Here is a 14539-nt window from a genome sequence, read left to right as displayed (position 1 = left end):
GGCGGGCGGGCGGAGGGCGGGGAGGGGGGGCGGAGGAGGAGGAGGGGAGACGAGGGCAGCGGAGGAGGCGAGGAGCGCCGGGTACCGGGCCGGGGGAGCCGCGGGCTCTCGGGGAAGAGACGGATGATGAACAAGCTTTACATCGGGAACCTGAGCCCCGCCGTCACTGCCGACGACCTCCGGCAGCTCTTCGGGGACAGGAAGCTGCCCCTGGCGGGACAGGTCCTGCTCAAGTCCGGCTACGCCTTCGTGGACTACCCCGACCAGAACTGGGCCATCCGCGCCATCGAGACCCTCTCGGGTGAGCAGTCGGCGCTGTCCCCCTCCCCCCGCCTCGCCCAGCTCAGGCCGGGACGGCGCCCGGAGGGAGGCCGAGCCCTGCGGGCGGCGCCCGGCGGGGGCTTTAGCGCCCGCACGTTCACTTCCACGCACCAGACCTTCAACTCTCACCGCCGGCCCGCTCTTGGGACGGCCCGCTCCCCTCCCCCCACGGCTCCGGACTCACCCCTTGCCCTCCCAGCCGTAGCCCTGGGGCGACCCCCGAGCCTCTCCTAGGGTTCCCGAGGCTCTCTCGCTCTCCCGGGGCACCCCTTGTTCCTCCGGCTCCCCGAGTTGCTTTCCAGAGTTCCCCACCCCCATCCTTAGAGAGCCCCAGTCTCCCCTTCTTCCCTGACCTTCCCGTCACCCCTTTTGTCAGGGACCCCCCCAAACCCTGAATGTCCTTCTCTCTTGACCGGACCTTACCCCTTCCCGTGCCTCGTGCCCAGGACCTCTCGCCCTCTGGCGTCCCCTGAGCCGCACTCTCCTTTCAAGCCCCCTCCCCAGCTCGCCCCGCGGTCCCCCACTTTTGGCACCCCCTCGGCGCCACCCTGACGATCCCCTCCGAGGTTTCGGGGCTCCCCCCACCCCGCCTTTGCACGACGGCACATCTCTCTCGGTCCTCTCCCGAACCTCAGTCCCTTCTCGCTTGTCTCTCAAGCGCTCCTATTTTTCTCTGAATTTTTTGTCCGATTTTATTGAGAAGAACTCGGGGCTGGGGGCTTTCCGCCGTCTGTCCCCCCGCCTCCCGCTCGGCCAGAAGCACCTTTTTACGAGGTGCCCTGTCTCAACTCGGTGGGGGCCCGGACTGAGAACCGAGAAAGAGGCGACCGGGGGGCCCGCGAGAGCGCTGGAGCCCAGACGGGAGACGGAGAGCGACACACACACACACACACTCGCGCGCGCGCGCACTCACCAACTCTCCCTCCCGCACACGCACCGCTCGGAGCCGCGCTCGCCCCCAGGCCACGAGCCTGCGCCCCCCGAACCTCGGCCCGGCCGGAGCCCCTTCCCCACTGGCGCGCGGGGTGGGGGCGGGGCAGCGGCGAGGCCAAGGTGACCAGAAGCAGGCGCGGACCCGGCTCTCGCGGAAGCGGCCCCCGGGGGGCTTCGGCGTGTCTCACCAGGGCCACCGGGAGGAGAGGGCAGGGAGGGGAGAGCAGCGGAGCCTTCGGAGCCCGGATTAGCGCAATGGAGAGGTGGGGGCCCGGAGAGGAGCGGGGCCGCGCCAGCCCTGCAGCTTGAGTTTCAAATGAGCTCATCCTTTCAAATTGGCGCCGCTCTTTATTAAATTTGTTTTTCCGGTAATGCCACCCACAGCTATACCTGGGGTCGGGATCCGGGCTCGCACCCTTGCCACCTCGTCCCGGGGAACAAGGCGACATGGGGCGCCCACCTTTTTTCTCCACTGGGAACCAAGTTTGCCCAGCTCGAGCAGGGTAGGAGACCCCTTGAGGGCGCCCGAAGGCGGAGCCGGAGCGTGGAGTTCTCTGCGTGCCCCTCCTAGCCCCCCGCCGGTTTGATTGCAGGAAGGTTCTGAGTGCTTTAATTTCTGTTTTAAAGGTAAAGTGGAATTGCATGGGAAAATCATGGAAGTTGATTACTCAGTCTCCAAAAAGCTCAGGTAAATAATATTTTGCTTAGTTTTTTTGTGTGATTGGTCTTACGTCTAAATAAAAAAAATACACTCAGTTTTTAAAAATGTGCTTGTATAGTTTTTTTTAAAAGGCGTTTGTTTGTTTTTGTAGTGGAGTTAAAATAGTTTAGAAAGCTACATTTTTTACTTTCATTATATAAGGTGTTTACTGTACTTGGAAAGTATCTGGTGCCTTATTGGGGGTGGGTGGCGAACACTAGCTGTGTTAAATTCGCTGGGACCGTTTAACTTGTTTATGAAAACTTGCCTCCCACCCGCCACTCCCACCCCTGCCCCCCAGCACAATGGCAACAAATGCTTGTCAAGACTTCCTGTGAGATGTTAAGAGTAAATATTTACTGTGTCAGCTAAATTGCTTAACTAAACTTCGCGATTATTGCGATTAATTAGTTTTCTTTTTTAGATACCTTAGTGTTGGATAATAAAATAATTCAGCAAGGGGTCGATATTTTTGCGTAGTGCTTTAAACAAGTAGGTTGTTTGGATTAGGTGGCAGTTAAAAGCCAGACTTTTTTAGTCACAGAGACTACTGAATATTGCTTCTGAGCGTTTTCTTGTTGTTGTTGCTTTTAAGATATGTTTGAGGCTAAACAAATATCACTGCGAAATCTATAATTATATTTAAGTGCACTGTTGTTAATGAAGGACTAAAAAGTTTTGTGGAGGTTGGATTTCTCCACAGTGATTTGCTTACATGAGAATGTCTGTGAGGAGAGAATGAGGGAGAACATCTTTGTTTAAAGTTTATTGTGGACTTTAAATTTGGGCCCTTTATTACTCATTCTAGATTTTTTTTCTGTGTGTCGTAACTTAGTTTATATCCCATTCACATACATTTCTTCACCATTAGTCATTAAGTAGCTGAATTGGAGATTCTAAGTGAAGTCTTTGACTTACCACCTTTACAGTTTGTGATTCTCAATAGTGTAACCATTTACTTGATTTTTGCCAGGATTGAATAGATTTTAAAACAAACTATCCCAATTGTTAAATACATAGATGTTTTGCTTAAAGGGTTTCTAAAAATGTGTGCACATTTCCAGATATATTTTAACTAAGCAACAGAATATCTTTTGTTTGCCAATGATTCCAGTGGCATATCAGAAAACTACTTAATAACTTAAAAAAAAAGAGGTAAAAATTATGATTTGCAGTTTCATGTGTAATATTAAGCTAGTTCTTCTCTCTAGGAAGAAATGTAATGTGCAACTGATTAATTTTTAAATTAAGTATTTTAAGTTTGTATGCTTTTCTTAAAAAAATTTTTTTTTGCTTGAGAAATCGAAGTTGAAGCTTTTTGATACATTAACTATTTACTGTAAGTTGAAATTACTCATCTTATAACACTTGAATATTGGATGAACATATTGAACAAGGTTTGAAAGAAGCACCCAAAATATTTGATGGGTTATGTTTCTATAAATATCTAATTCTGTTGGCTGTATAATTGTTTTGAGGGTTTTTTTTGGTTATAATTAGTAAAAATCGGTAGAATTTTATCTTTGGTTAGTTGGTGTCTCATTTCATGTTGCAAAGTATATTATTTAATGTTGCAATGTAAGTGAAATACTAGTTTATCTAAAGTTATTAACATCTCTTGAAACTTCTCACAAATATATTACGTTTTAACTTTTTTCTTTCAAAATACAGAGGTTATTTGCTGTTAGCTGGTGGGTCATTTAGATGATTTTGCTGTGTTTATAAGAGTTCAGAATTAAAAGCCTGTCCCAAATTTTTAGTATTAATTAAATAAAGAGCAATCTAGGACTTATACAGCTCTATTGGTACATGATTTCTTTGAACACTGTGGGTAATATGAAATACCTAGGAGGTAGATTGAAATGCGCTGTGTATGATTCACTACTCTGAAGATGTCTGACATGCCAAATGTATGCATAAGCTGCTGCTGTAGAGGGCTGCTTCATTTCTGATTGGATAGCTTTGATCTTTCTTCCTTTCCTTTATTAGTTTAAAATGCAGAAATTAGTTACTGGTACTGCAGGCTAAGGGAGAGAGAGCTGATGCCTGGTGTTGTGTACTGAGCTCAGACTCCTGGGAGGAGGCAGCTGTGTGTTCTCATGTACAGGGCTCCACCACGGAGGGGACTCTCAAAAACAGGGTACTGTGACATTTGAAACCAAAGCTTTTATGTTATATGGTGACTATTTTGGTGTTCTTTTATTGCACTTCCATGAAAATTAACAAGTTAAAAGTACATTTGTTGGCCTTCAGTCAGTTCTATATGTGGTTTTAGTGTTAGTAGAAGTGAAAATGTGAAGAAAACAATTCATCCTCATTGCTTGCTTACTTAAAAAACCATTCCACAAGTGAGTGCTCATTTTCTTTATATTGTTCTGATTTCTTTCTGTTCTCAAGAATCAGTTTTAATATCTATATTCTAAATAGATTTTTTTAACCTAATGATACTTGGGAGGAGATGTTTTTTATCTTAAGTTATGAAAATATTGGCATGCCATTTGCTTACCAATTGGATCTTTTGTTAAATATCATTCTAGCATTATTTTATATGTGCTGTTTTTGTAGACAGACTAGATAATATTATTTTCTCAGGGTCACTTAAAAGTAGAAAACTCTTTTTTCTTTTGCCACATGTGCTTCATTCTTATTAAATGCAAATTATTGTAATGTAAATCATGTACAAACCATCTATTTTTCTTACTTTCTAAGTTGTCTTCAGGCTCTGTTGAATAAAAATCTTTGATTCTTTTTTCTCTATTCGCATTTCTTGGTAGCATATATGAATCAAAGATTTCTTAAGGAAGAAAAAACAGACAAAGGGCTGTAAAAGTTGTGGAAACTTCCTTGATAGAAATTTCATTTTTGATGTTGATGAGAGTTTAGTTTAAAAAAAATTTATATACTATATGTATCTACACACATGCACACACACACACATTACATAAATTGTTTTGAGCTAAGACATACGCTAACCTGAATGTGCTTTGTAACTAAAGTTGAATGATTCTGTGAGAAACAAAACTTTGAAAAATGCAATTTCTGCCCACTTCTAGGAAGTAACTAAGTGGTGCTAGACATGCTTTCACTGAGATGGTGAGAATACTATGAGGTAGTGTAGGGAAAAGCTATGAATTTGTCTTTCATGAGTTAAAAATCAGTAATTGTGTTCTCTCCAATGCAAATGAATTTGGTCTCCTATAGGAATGTTAAAGAAAACAGTATCTCAATTGTGTTTTGCTTGTATGTACTACATTGTGTATAGTTGAATTAAATACCAAAAAGAAAAAAAAAACCCAACCACCCAACCTCAAGCCCTCCCTGTAACAAAGGCTTTTGATGGATCAATTTTTAATTTTGTAACAACAGAAAAGACTTTATTAGGTTAAAATCATATGGTACCCTCTTTCAAGAATTTGTTGAATTAGAAATTAAGGCCTGGATTTAATTGTATAGATTCCATGTGTGGATATTTTACATATATATATATGTACACACACATACACACACATATATATATTACTGTAAGGTTAGTTTTGATTTGACTTTGAGTTGGACATTTAGTTTACCATTTTAAAAAAAGGCTAGTAATTTTTTTATGCCGTTCTAGGTAATGCCATAGAAAATTACACATTTTCGTGACCTTTAAGAGATAAGTGTTGGGATTAAAATAGAAGCAATAAAGAAAAAAATTACTTGGTAATTCAGGTTTAAAATTCTAGTTAGTGTTTTTAAAAGACTGGTCATTGTTTTTTACGTTATTTGGTTAAATATTAAAAGCCATTGAAATCTACAAAGCGAAATAGATGTTATATGGGGCTTGATTTTCCAATTTGACAAATTCATATCAATTTTAAATTATATTGTAGTGATTTATAAAAGTACTAGATGGCTAAACACATGAACGTTAATTCTAAAAGGTGATTTGGTGATATGTAATACATTTGTCAAATTGTGTTTTTTTAAATAATAATGTTTCTTTGTAATTATGGCTGGGTATAAGATGACCAGTAAGGGATGGTCTCAGAGTTTTGTTTTTTATTATGTTAGCCTGAGATTATCATTTATATAGAGAAGATGAGAGAAGATTAATAATATTTGTAGAACACCTTTTATACATAATGATCTAAAGTACAATATATTTTCTTTAAGAAGAAAAATTTTAAAGGATGTTAGAAGATTTAGAACTAATACATATCAAAATCAACATTTCACTATTATTTTGAGTAAATGCTTTTTATTTTACAGAGGTTGTTCCAGTTTTTTAGATGGGGGGAATGTAAATGACATTGAAATGTGCATAAAAGGGTGGTAATTTGGGCACATTTATTAAAAGTCAGAAAGTTATGAAAATCAGATTTCTGTAAGAACTATTTATACATATTTGATACTTTCAGCTTTCTAAATATTTGCTGTCTCCTGCTGAATCACTCTTCCAAGTCTGCTAATGAAATCCTCAAAAGTAGATGAGCAATTGGTCAGTTGTTAGAGGACATAATTTGAGTTTAAGTGCATCAATCTCTGTGGTTCAGCAGGGTGTGTGCACATGGGTGTGTGTGTGTGTGCACACGTGCGTGTGTGTTTTATGGGAGACAGTAGTTTCAGACAGATGGTATCAAGAGGGAAGAGGAGGATATCTTTAAATTAAACAACAAATGTTCTGGATTTTAGTCCTGACAAGGCAAATGAAAATTGCTAGGTGTTTGAACCTTGTGGTAAATAAAGGGACTCAAGTGCAATAATATGTGCCTTGAGTGATGCATAACTCTTGCAGGTGTTTAACCTTGTGGGAGCCGGGGCACAGACACCTGTAGTGGCTTCTTCAGTGAGCATGCTACTGCAAGGACCATTCTGTGGGAAATTTACTCTCCTTCACTTTTGCTTGGATGTCCCCTCTCACTAAGAGAATTGGCAAGTGATTCTGTGTAGGCTTTGATTTTCTATAGAAGATTTAAGATTTGAATATGGATTTTCATTTAGAAATTCTGTGGAAGACAGTGTATTATTTTGCATAACAAAAGTACTCTGAGAGAATCAGTTTCATTAGAAGAAGCATAGTATTGAGTTGGTTTCTTTGGAGGCTGTTAAAAAGTTGAATAATAAATTTCAAAAATATATTTTAAAAAATTATATTTAAATGCCACCAAAATGTCTTCAGTGTTCTTATTGGTGTTGAAGAAGAAAGTGGTGGGGTTTGGCTAAACCAATTTTTTAAACCAGCTTTCTAAAAATTTTAGTCAAAAGCATAATTTCCAAAAGTTATGATTAACTTCTTAATTTGAAGAATGGGAGAGTTCTGTTTAACAAAATTTGCCCAAGTAATTTGTTAGTCAAGGTTTGTCCTTTTTACACTCAAATTAAAGTTCAAGTTAGTTTGGGTAGTCATTCAAAACACTATCACTGAAGAAAACATAATAGCAAATAAACAACAAACACCTACCAGTAAAGATAACAGTCTTTCCTTTCATTTATCACCATTAAAATATTTTTTTAAATCTTTTACTTTATAATTTGACTTCATGCTTACAAACTTGTAATTTTCATTTGGTGGCATGGACTGTATGGGTTCTATTTTGGGCAGCAAAATTGCAGAGTGCTCAGAGCATTATTTTTAAGGTTTTTCTTTTCCTGTTTTGATCATGTACTTTAGTCTGGTCTTTCCATAAAATAGTGAAGAAAAATTATTTTCTTTTACAGAAAAATTCAGATTTTGTTACTTTGGCTTCCAAAGAGGAGGGAGAATATAATTACTGTTTCTTTAATTTGGTTTAGTGTTTGATGGCATGTTGAGGTGTTGAATAAGTAGACCAGAGAAAATGGATACTTTTGAATTAATAGCAGGCAATCAAGTCCAAAATGATGTCCATCATTTAATAGATATGTTTCTTCCCCAAGCCTCTGGTTCTCACTAAATAATAAGCTTACATTTTGGACACATGTTTTGTTTATTCTTGGATTTCCTATTTATTTATCTGTTCTATACTTTATTTCTTAAAATGTGAAGATTTAGTTAGAATTTTCCCATTCTGTTTATTATCAAGAATATTTCATAAAATAGATATTTCAGTAAGTCCATTAAATGAAAATTAAGAGTTCTGATGCATGTTTTAGACTTTCTTTTATCTATCTATATCAAGGAAAATGTACCTAATGACCAGGATAATCTGTATGGGACGATTGCAATGAGAATGATATTTTCAGTTTTTCTTATTATCATACAATTAATGTGTACCAACATGTGAGGATTTGCCCTATGGGGGAAGGTTGGACTTTTAATTTTTGTTGTAAATGTGATCAGAAAGGTAATATCATGATTCCATGTGTTGACATGTAAATAATACTAGATAAATGTATATTTATGTGCCTGCATCTCATATTCACATAGTACTGATAATATCTCAGCTTCTTCAATACATTATTTCATTTATTCTAAATAATAATTATGTGAAGAAGAAAGGACAGTTAATAATATTATTCCTTTTTTTAGATGAGAGTTTCAGTTTCAGAGAAATTTAATAATTTACCTAAGGTCACATTACTATTAAATAGTAAAGCTAGGGTTAGAACTTCTGATTCTCAGTCCAGCGTACTTCACCTACATTTACTTTGTTTATTAATTAAAGAAGTTATCTGAAAGTGTTGTACAGTTCAAAGGTTGCCATTCAAGAGTGATGGAAAGATATAAATATAGATTTGTTTGTGAATCACCCTTTGCAATGATCTTATTCTTAATCAATCCAAATGATCTGTACTTTGTTATAGTTTTTAAGAAAAAAATTAGAAACAGAGGTCATTTTTAAATTACTGGCAGTATCACTGTGCTTGCCCATAGACAGAAGTGGGGTATGCCTAACCAAGAAGGTTGGATCTTGATGTTGTTGTTACATTGCTTTTTTTAGTGTTTGCATTCCTTGTATTATGACATAGGACATTGCCGAGAAAGATATTTCAACAGCTGAGCCAAACAGATTACACAGGTAGCCCTGGTCAAGACCGTGTGCCACATGGTAAAGGAAAGTCAAGCTCAAGGAATCACTTGGGTGGGTTCGTTCCAGGTTTCAGCCAATCCATTGCCAGAGGGCAGGACTGTTTCGTTTTAAGTGTTTTGCTGGTAGCTGCCAAGTCTTTCCTGAGATTTGGTGTCTCTCTCTGATTCACTTTCTGTACAGAATATGGCCTTTGGCCTCTCCTGTGGGAGTGAAATGAATGTTAATAGGATAGCATCCCTAAAGTTCTCTGAGTTCCTCATTAATGATATAGTCACTCAAAAGCATATACTAAATAACTAAGCATGTGAAGAACAGTCCATTTCCCCTTAATTGTGAACTTTGCCTGCATTTATCCTCGTTTCCTTTAACTTTTGTGTAGTATCATATTTATGGTGGTGGTGGAAGGGAGGAAGGAATTATCAAGAAAAAGGTAAGTGAAAGAAGATTATTTACAACTCCCTAGGCATTTCATTTCTTTAACTTAGTAGAGCCCAGAGTAGGGTATTGCATGTTCTGTGGAATTCTGACTCAGAAGATGGGGAAAAGGAAGAAAGGTAACTAATACTTGCTGAGTAGTTAATGTGCTAGGCATTGGACTAGGCCTTCTCCATATTTTTTTGTATACAGCCGAGAGAGATCTGAATTTCATCCCTTTCACAGATAGGGCTGTAAAGCTTTGGACTCCAAAGCAACTCCTTCTACTGACCAAACCTGCTTCAAAGAAGCAGTGGGCGTCTTACCCTTGCTTACCATCTAATTTGTATACAGTAACAGCACCCTAGCAATAAAGTAGGAAGTTGTGATAATGTGTACATAGGTAATAGAGTAACTTTGTATGTTTTTCCTAGCTCAGAATTAGAGCTAAAGTTTACATGTATACAACAGATATGCTGAGGAAGATAAAGGACTGACTAACTGAAGTTAGTATATTTTTAATTTAGTGTAATTGAAAAACAACTGAAAGTGTTAGTCATAATTTGAAGAAACTTTCTTGAAGTAGACCTATAGTAGAGGCATTAGTAATTACTTAAAGATAAAAAGATTTTAAAAAAATCATTGTGGTTGAAAGTTAAGTGTAAAAAACATATGTATGCAGTGGGGTGGGGTGGGTAGGGAGGGTCTGTATTTTTGCCTTTGGCCCAGATACTTTTTTTAAATCCTGGAAAAAAACACCTCAGACTTTTTTGTGTAGTACCTAGAGTGTTGCACAAAGTGTGGCATGCTTTCATTTTTATCTGTATATTTTAAAAAGTGTCTATGATTTGGAGACGGAAATACGGGATTCTTGCACATTATCTTCTATAGAGTGGTTCATCTTATTAACATTAGAAAATTTTAAACCTTTTAATTAATTAATTAATTAATGGCTGCGTTGGGTCTTCGTTGCTGTGCACGGGCTTCTCATTGTGGTGGCTTCTCTTGTTGTGGAGCACGGGCTCTAGGCACGTGGGCTTCAGTAGCTGTGGCTCGAAGGCTCTAGAGAACAGACTCAGTAGTTGTGGCACACGGGCTTAGTTGCTCTGTGGCATGTGGGATCTTCCCGGATCAGGGCTCGAACCCATGTCCCCTGCACTGGCAGGCGAATTCTTAACCACTGTGCCACCAGGGAAGCCCTTAAACCTTTTTGACAATGAAAGATTCTGAAAGCACAGGGAGTAGAAAGATTTGTATATTCTTTTTGATACACTGCTTAAGCATATTATGCATTCATAACTTTTTTTGTTTTTTTTAGTAAATAGGACTTGAGATACAATTATGCTACCAATGGAATGAGATATACAAGAATTTTGCTTCGTAGATATAGAGGTGGTGCTTTTTTGATAAGAAGGTAATTTTATGAAAAAAATTTTAAGATGAAAAATAATGGCTTTTCTCAGTCAAGAGTATTATCAGAAAAGATTTTTATTGCTACATTTATATATTCTTTTTTACTCTTTCTCTTTGAAAGTAAAGCAAAAAACTGTTTCATTGAATGGTGGTTCTGTGGACAGGTTAACCTCAAACCAACTCACGAAATAGAGGCTATTTCGAAAAAGCTTACGTGAGGACAGGCTGTGTAGTTTTTGTTACGTGGAGACCTTTTACTTTAGTCCCTCTTGATCTTTGTGATTTTAACAATGCATATTTGAAAAATGGATGTTTGTCTCTTCATTGTGTAGATAAGGTTTTGGAGTAAAAGTGTTTGTGCATCATTATATGAGAGAGTCGGAGATAGATGATGAAAGTTTAACGCTGAAAAACTGGAGTTTAACCTCTTCAATTATTAAGAACAGAGGGAGGAGGGAAGCAAGGAAGGAGGAAGAAAGGAGGAAAGGAAGGAAGGAGAGAAAGAGGGATGGAGGAAGGGAGAAAGGATACAGGTAGCCGTAGAAGCATAGGTGACTGAACTTTGTTGTGCAGCTTGTACGGTCTGTAATTCCAGAGCATGTGAGAAAGACTGGTACTCACTGGTGGTGGGTGGGAGACAGTAAGTGATTCCATTGGTGGTAGCAGGACCAGGAGGCTCACACAAGTTGTTCTTTGACTTTTAAAAACCCTTAGAGTATGTGGTTGGCCTACCCCACAAACGGTCTTATATTTCTTTCTTTGAGGCCCTGCACTGGCCAGTTCCTGTCTCATTCTCCTTCCCCTTTGTACTTCCGCAGGGATGGCTGGGCAGGACTGGAAGGTGCCTGGTGTGTGGGGCCTGCCTCCAGCCTGGTGCCCCCTCGCTGGCGGAGTCTGGGGAAGTGGGGAGGCATGTGTGTGCTTGCTCAGTGTGCTGGAATGTATGGGCTCTGTGGCTCACGCTTCCTCGGAACGTGCCACAGACACGCTCCTCCATGGTCTCCACGGTCCTGGGGGTCAACCCTCATAAGCTTTTGTGAGTAGTTGAAAACTTGGGATGGAATTTCCCAGTGCTGAAAGTTTAGGCTACTGTTTTTCCCCCCTGAAGTGGATTTGTGTTTATTCTTTGTAAAGGAAAAATATCTACTAACAACAACCATTGAAGAACAGAAAAAAATTTGTGGGTGCGTAAATAACCTGGCTTTTCTCCTGGATCCAGCTGTACTCCTTTTTTCCCCCTCTCTTCAGACTGATAGTGATGTCTTCAAATCATGGACACTGAATTTGTAAACTAAGCTCTTTAAAACTCCCCGAGTTGTGTCGCTGCTAAAGATGATGAAATCAAGGATCTTTAGAAACTAGGTTTTGTGTTTTTTTAAATAAATTTTATTTATTTATTTTTGGCTGCGTTGGGTCTTCCTTGCTGCGCACGGGCTTTCTCTAGTTGTGGTGAGCGGGGGGCTACTCTTCACTGCGGTACGTCGGCCTCTCACTGCGGTGGCTTCTCTTGTTGCAGAGCACGGGCTCTAGGTGCACAGGCTTCAGTAGTTGTGGCACACGGGCTCAGTAGTTGCGGAGCACGGACTCTAGGTGCGCAGGCTTCAGTAGTTGAGGTGCACGGGCTTAGTTGCTCCGCGGCATGTGGGATCTTCCCGGACCAGGGCTTGAACCCGTGTCCCCTGCATTAGCAGGTGGATTCTTAACCGCTGCGCCACCAGGGAAGCCTGAGAAACTAGGTTTTAAGCTCAGATTTTTTAAAATATAGGATTTAATCTCCTTTCTAAGGAATAAAAAACAAACTGCTGGTTGGTTAATATTCTTTAAATTTTTTAGTTGCTTAATATTTTTTTAAAATTTAGATTTTATTTATTTTATTCTTCACTAAAGATTTGCAATGACAAAGGCGCTGGTGGCTCCATTATTTGAAATAAAGACAGGGATTTAGGTTTATGAATTAGGTAAGTTAAAAAGGAATTTTGTTGTAAGGGTTATAAAAGAATTGAGAACAGGTGGCTGGTTCTGATGTAATTCTTTATACATCTTAAGAGGTTTGCCAGGGAAGAGTTAGCTCTTTGGTTCATTGATTTTTGTATTAATGGTTTGCCATATGTGTCTATTTCAATAGTGATTTCAAAACAATAATTCTGATATTGAAAATGATTTGTGGCTTTAGTTCACCTATAACAATCATGGTCAAGGTGTTAATACCTGCCTTAAAAATTTCCAGGCCAGAGTCACATGTTTTATTCCCCACACTAGTGCTTTTAACAGAGTGTTCCATGGAGCCTTAGGATTCTGAGGAGATGCCAAATTTATGGGAAGAGGGAGTGGACATATGTACCTGGGGGATCCTGTCTTCTTACCAACCTTTCAATTGGAAGACAGCTGCATTCGTTGTTTTATATATTGGAGTTTGGTCTAGAATTTGGATTAGCAGAGGGGCTTGCTGCTTTGAAAAAACAGTTTGGAAGTATCTGTCCTATAGTGTGTAATTCTGGGCCTTGAGTCCATCCCTTCCTTGATCAGGTATTCTAGCAGATGCAAACCTCTTTCCTGAGGAAAGTTTAGACCCTGCCTCCCTTACTTGTGAATCCTGTGGAATGGCCTTCCATCTTCTGTCACTTTCGCTTTAGTAACAACTGTTTGCTTTGCCAACTGCATGCCAGACTACTAAATCTATGGATTTTTCTACAATTAACAGCACAGATTGTTTGCCCTTCAGGAACTTTCCAGGGAGCTCCTTGGGCAATAATTGTACTCTGGCTCTTGGCAGAGCCATTAGAGTCAACTGACTTTGTACAGTGATGGGTCTGGTGACATGAGACCCTCTCATTCATCAAGAACAAGTTTTTGCTTTAGGAGGTGCAAGCAGGATGGCCTTCCTACCCCTTCTTCAAGCAGAGCAGCCCTACTTTTATCTGGTGTGTGTGTTGGGGTTCCATGAACAGAGGTGATCTTAAATATTTTCACCTGGGTAGAGTGGATGCCCAACAAATCAGAAGGGACCTGAGCCATTATACTCTAACGTGCACTTTTTCAGTATCAGTCCTGCATGTATGATTCTTGTTCAAAAACAGGATATTACTTCCAAAAATATTATTTTTTCGATGATTTCTTAACTTATGGCCAAAGACTCTTGGGGGGAGTCCTTATAGTCCTGAGGGAGAGAGGGAGAGGGAGAGGGAGACTGGGACACTGCCCTTTGAGCTCTCCTCCATGCCCCTATGCTTTACCACTCTAACTTCCTGCAGATTGGTCTTCAAAGATTAATGATTTCATAATATGCGCTCAAGTTTTATTTTATAGTAAGACTGTTCTAATAGACCACCATATATTTACAGGGGTCCACACTTAGATTCCTGCAGATGACATAAGTGGTGGCAAAGGGGGGGTGTTCTATGGAGTGTAGGAGGGGTAGCTATTAGCTCCAACCAGAAATCAGAGTTCTTATTTTAAATACTTAAATTTTTCAACCATTGAAAAAATTTTGGAGACGCTGTGAGAGTCAAAGAAGAGAACAGGTTCATCTGGCTCACGGGTTGCCAGTTTGCAGTCTCTGCCGCATGAAAGTCTGCATCCTCTTCAAAATATTGTCAAAAACACTCTGTTATGTTTAGTATCTCTTACCTTTAAGGCTGTCTGTGAGTGAGAGGGGAAAGTCCTTCTTTTGATAAACTGGATAAACTAGTATGTCTCTTATCTAATGATGATAGCTGTTTGGAAGCTCAAAACTAAAATTAGGTCTCAGAGCAACCATCCTTCGTCTAGTTTT

At 40.0% G+C, this 14539-nt stretch overlaps 1 protein-coding gene across 4 annotated transcripts in view; it reads left to right on the top strand.

The window, feature by feature from the left end:
- Window positions 1–31: 31 nt before the first annotated feature.
- IGF2BP2 (insulin like growth factor 2 mRNA binding protein 2) overlaps window positions 32–14539 on the top strand; it is a 159712-nt gene continuing 145204 nt past the window's right edge. For 2 of the 4 annotated variants that reach the window (XM_067738330.1, XM_067738328.1), the window contains exons 1-2: window positions 32–301; window positions 1882–1942. In XM_067738330.1, the coding sequence (XP_067594431.1) occupies window positions 124–301; window positions 1882–1942 (239 nt within the window). In that variant the 5' untranslated portion in view covers window positions 32–123. Of the gene's footprint in view, window positions 302–1881; window positions 1943–3971; window positions 4095–14539 lie in introns of those variants that run through there. The other 2 variants (XM_067738329.1, XM_067738331.1) reach the window with 2 other exon arrangements.

The sequence above is a fragment of the Pseudorca crassidens genome, chromosome 5 (assembly GCF_039906515.1).
Source record: "Pseudorca crassidens isolate mPseCra1 chromosome 5, mPseCra1.hap1, whole genome shotgun sequence".
In the NCBI taxonomy this organism is placed as follows: Eukaryota; Metazoa; Chordata; class Mammalia; order Artiodactyla; family Delphinidae; genus Pseudorca; species Pseudorca crassidens.
The sequence above is the reverse complement of the archived record's forward strand: the minus strand, read 5'-3'. Positions and strand labels throughout refer to the sequence as shown.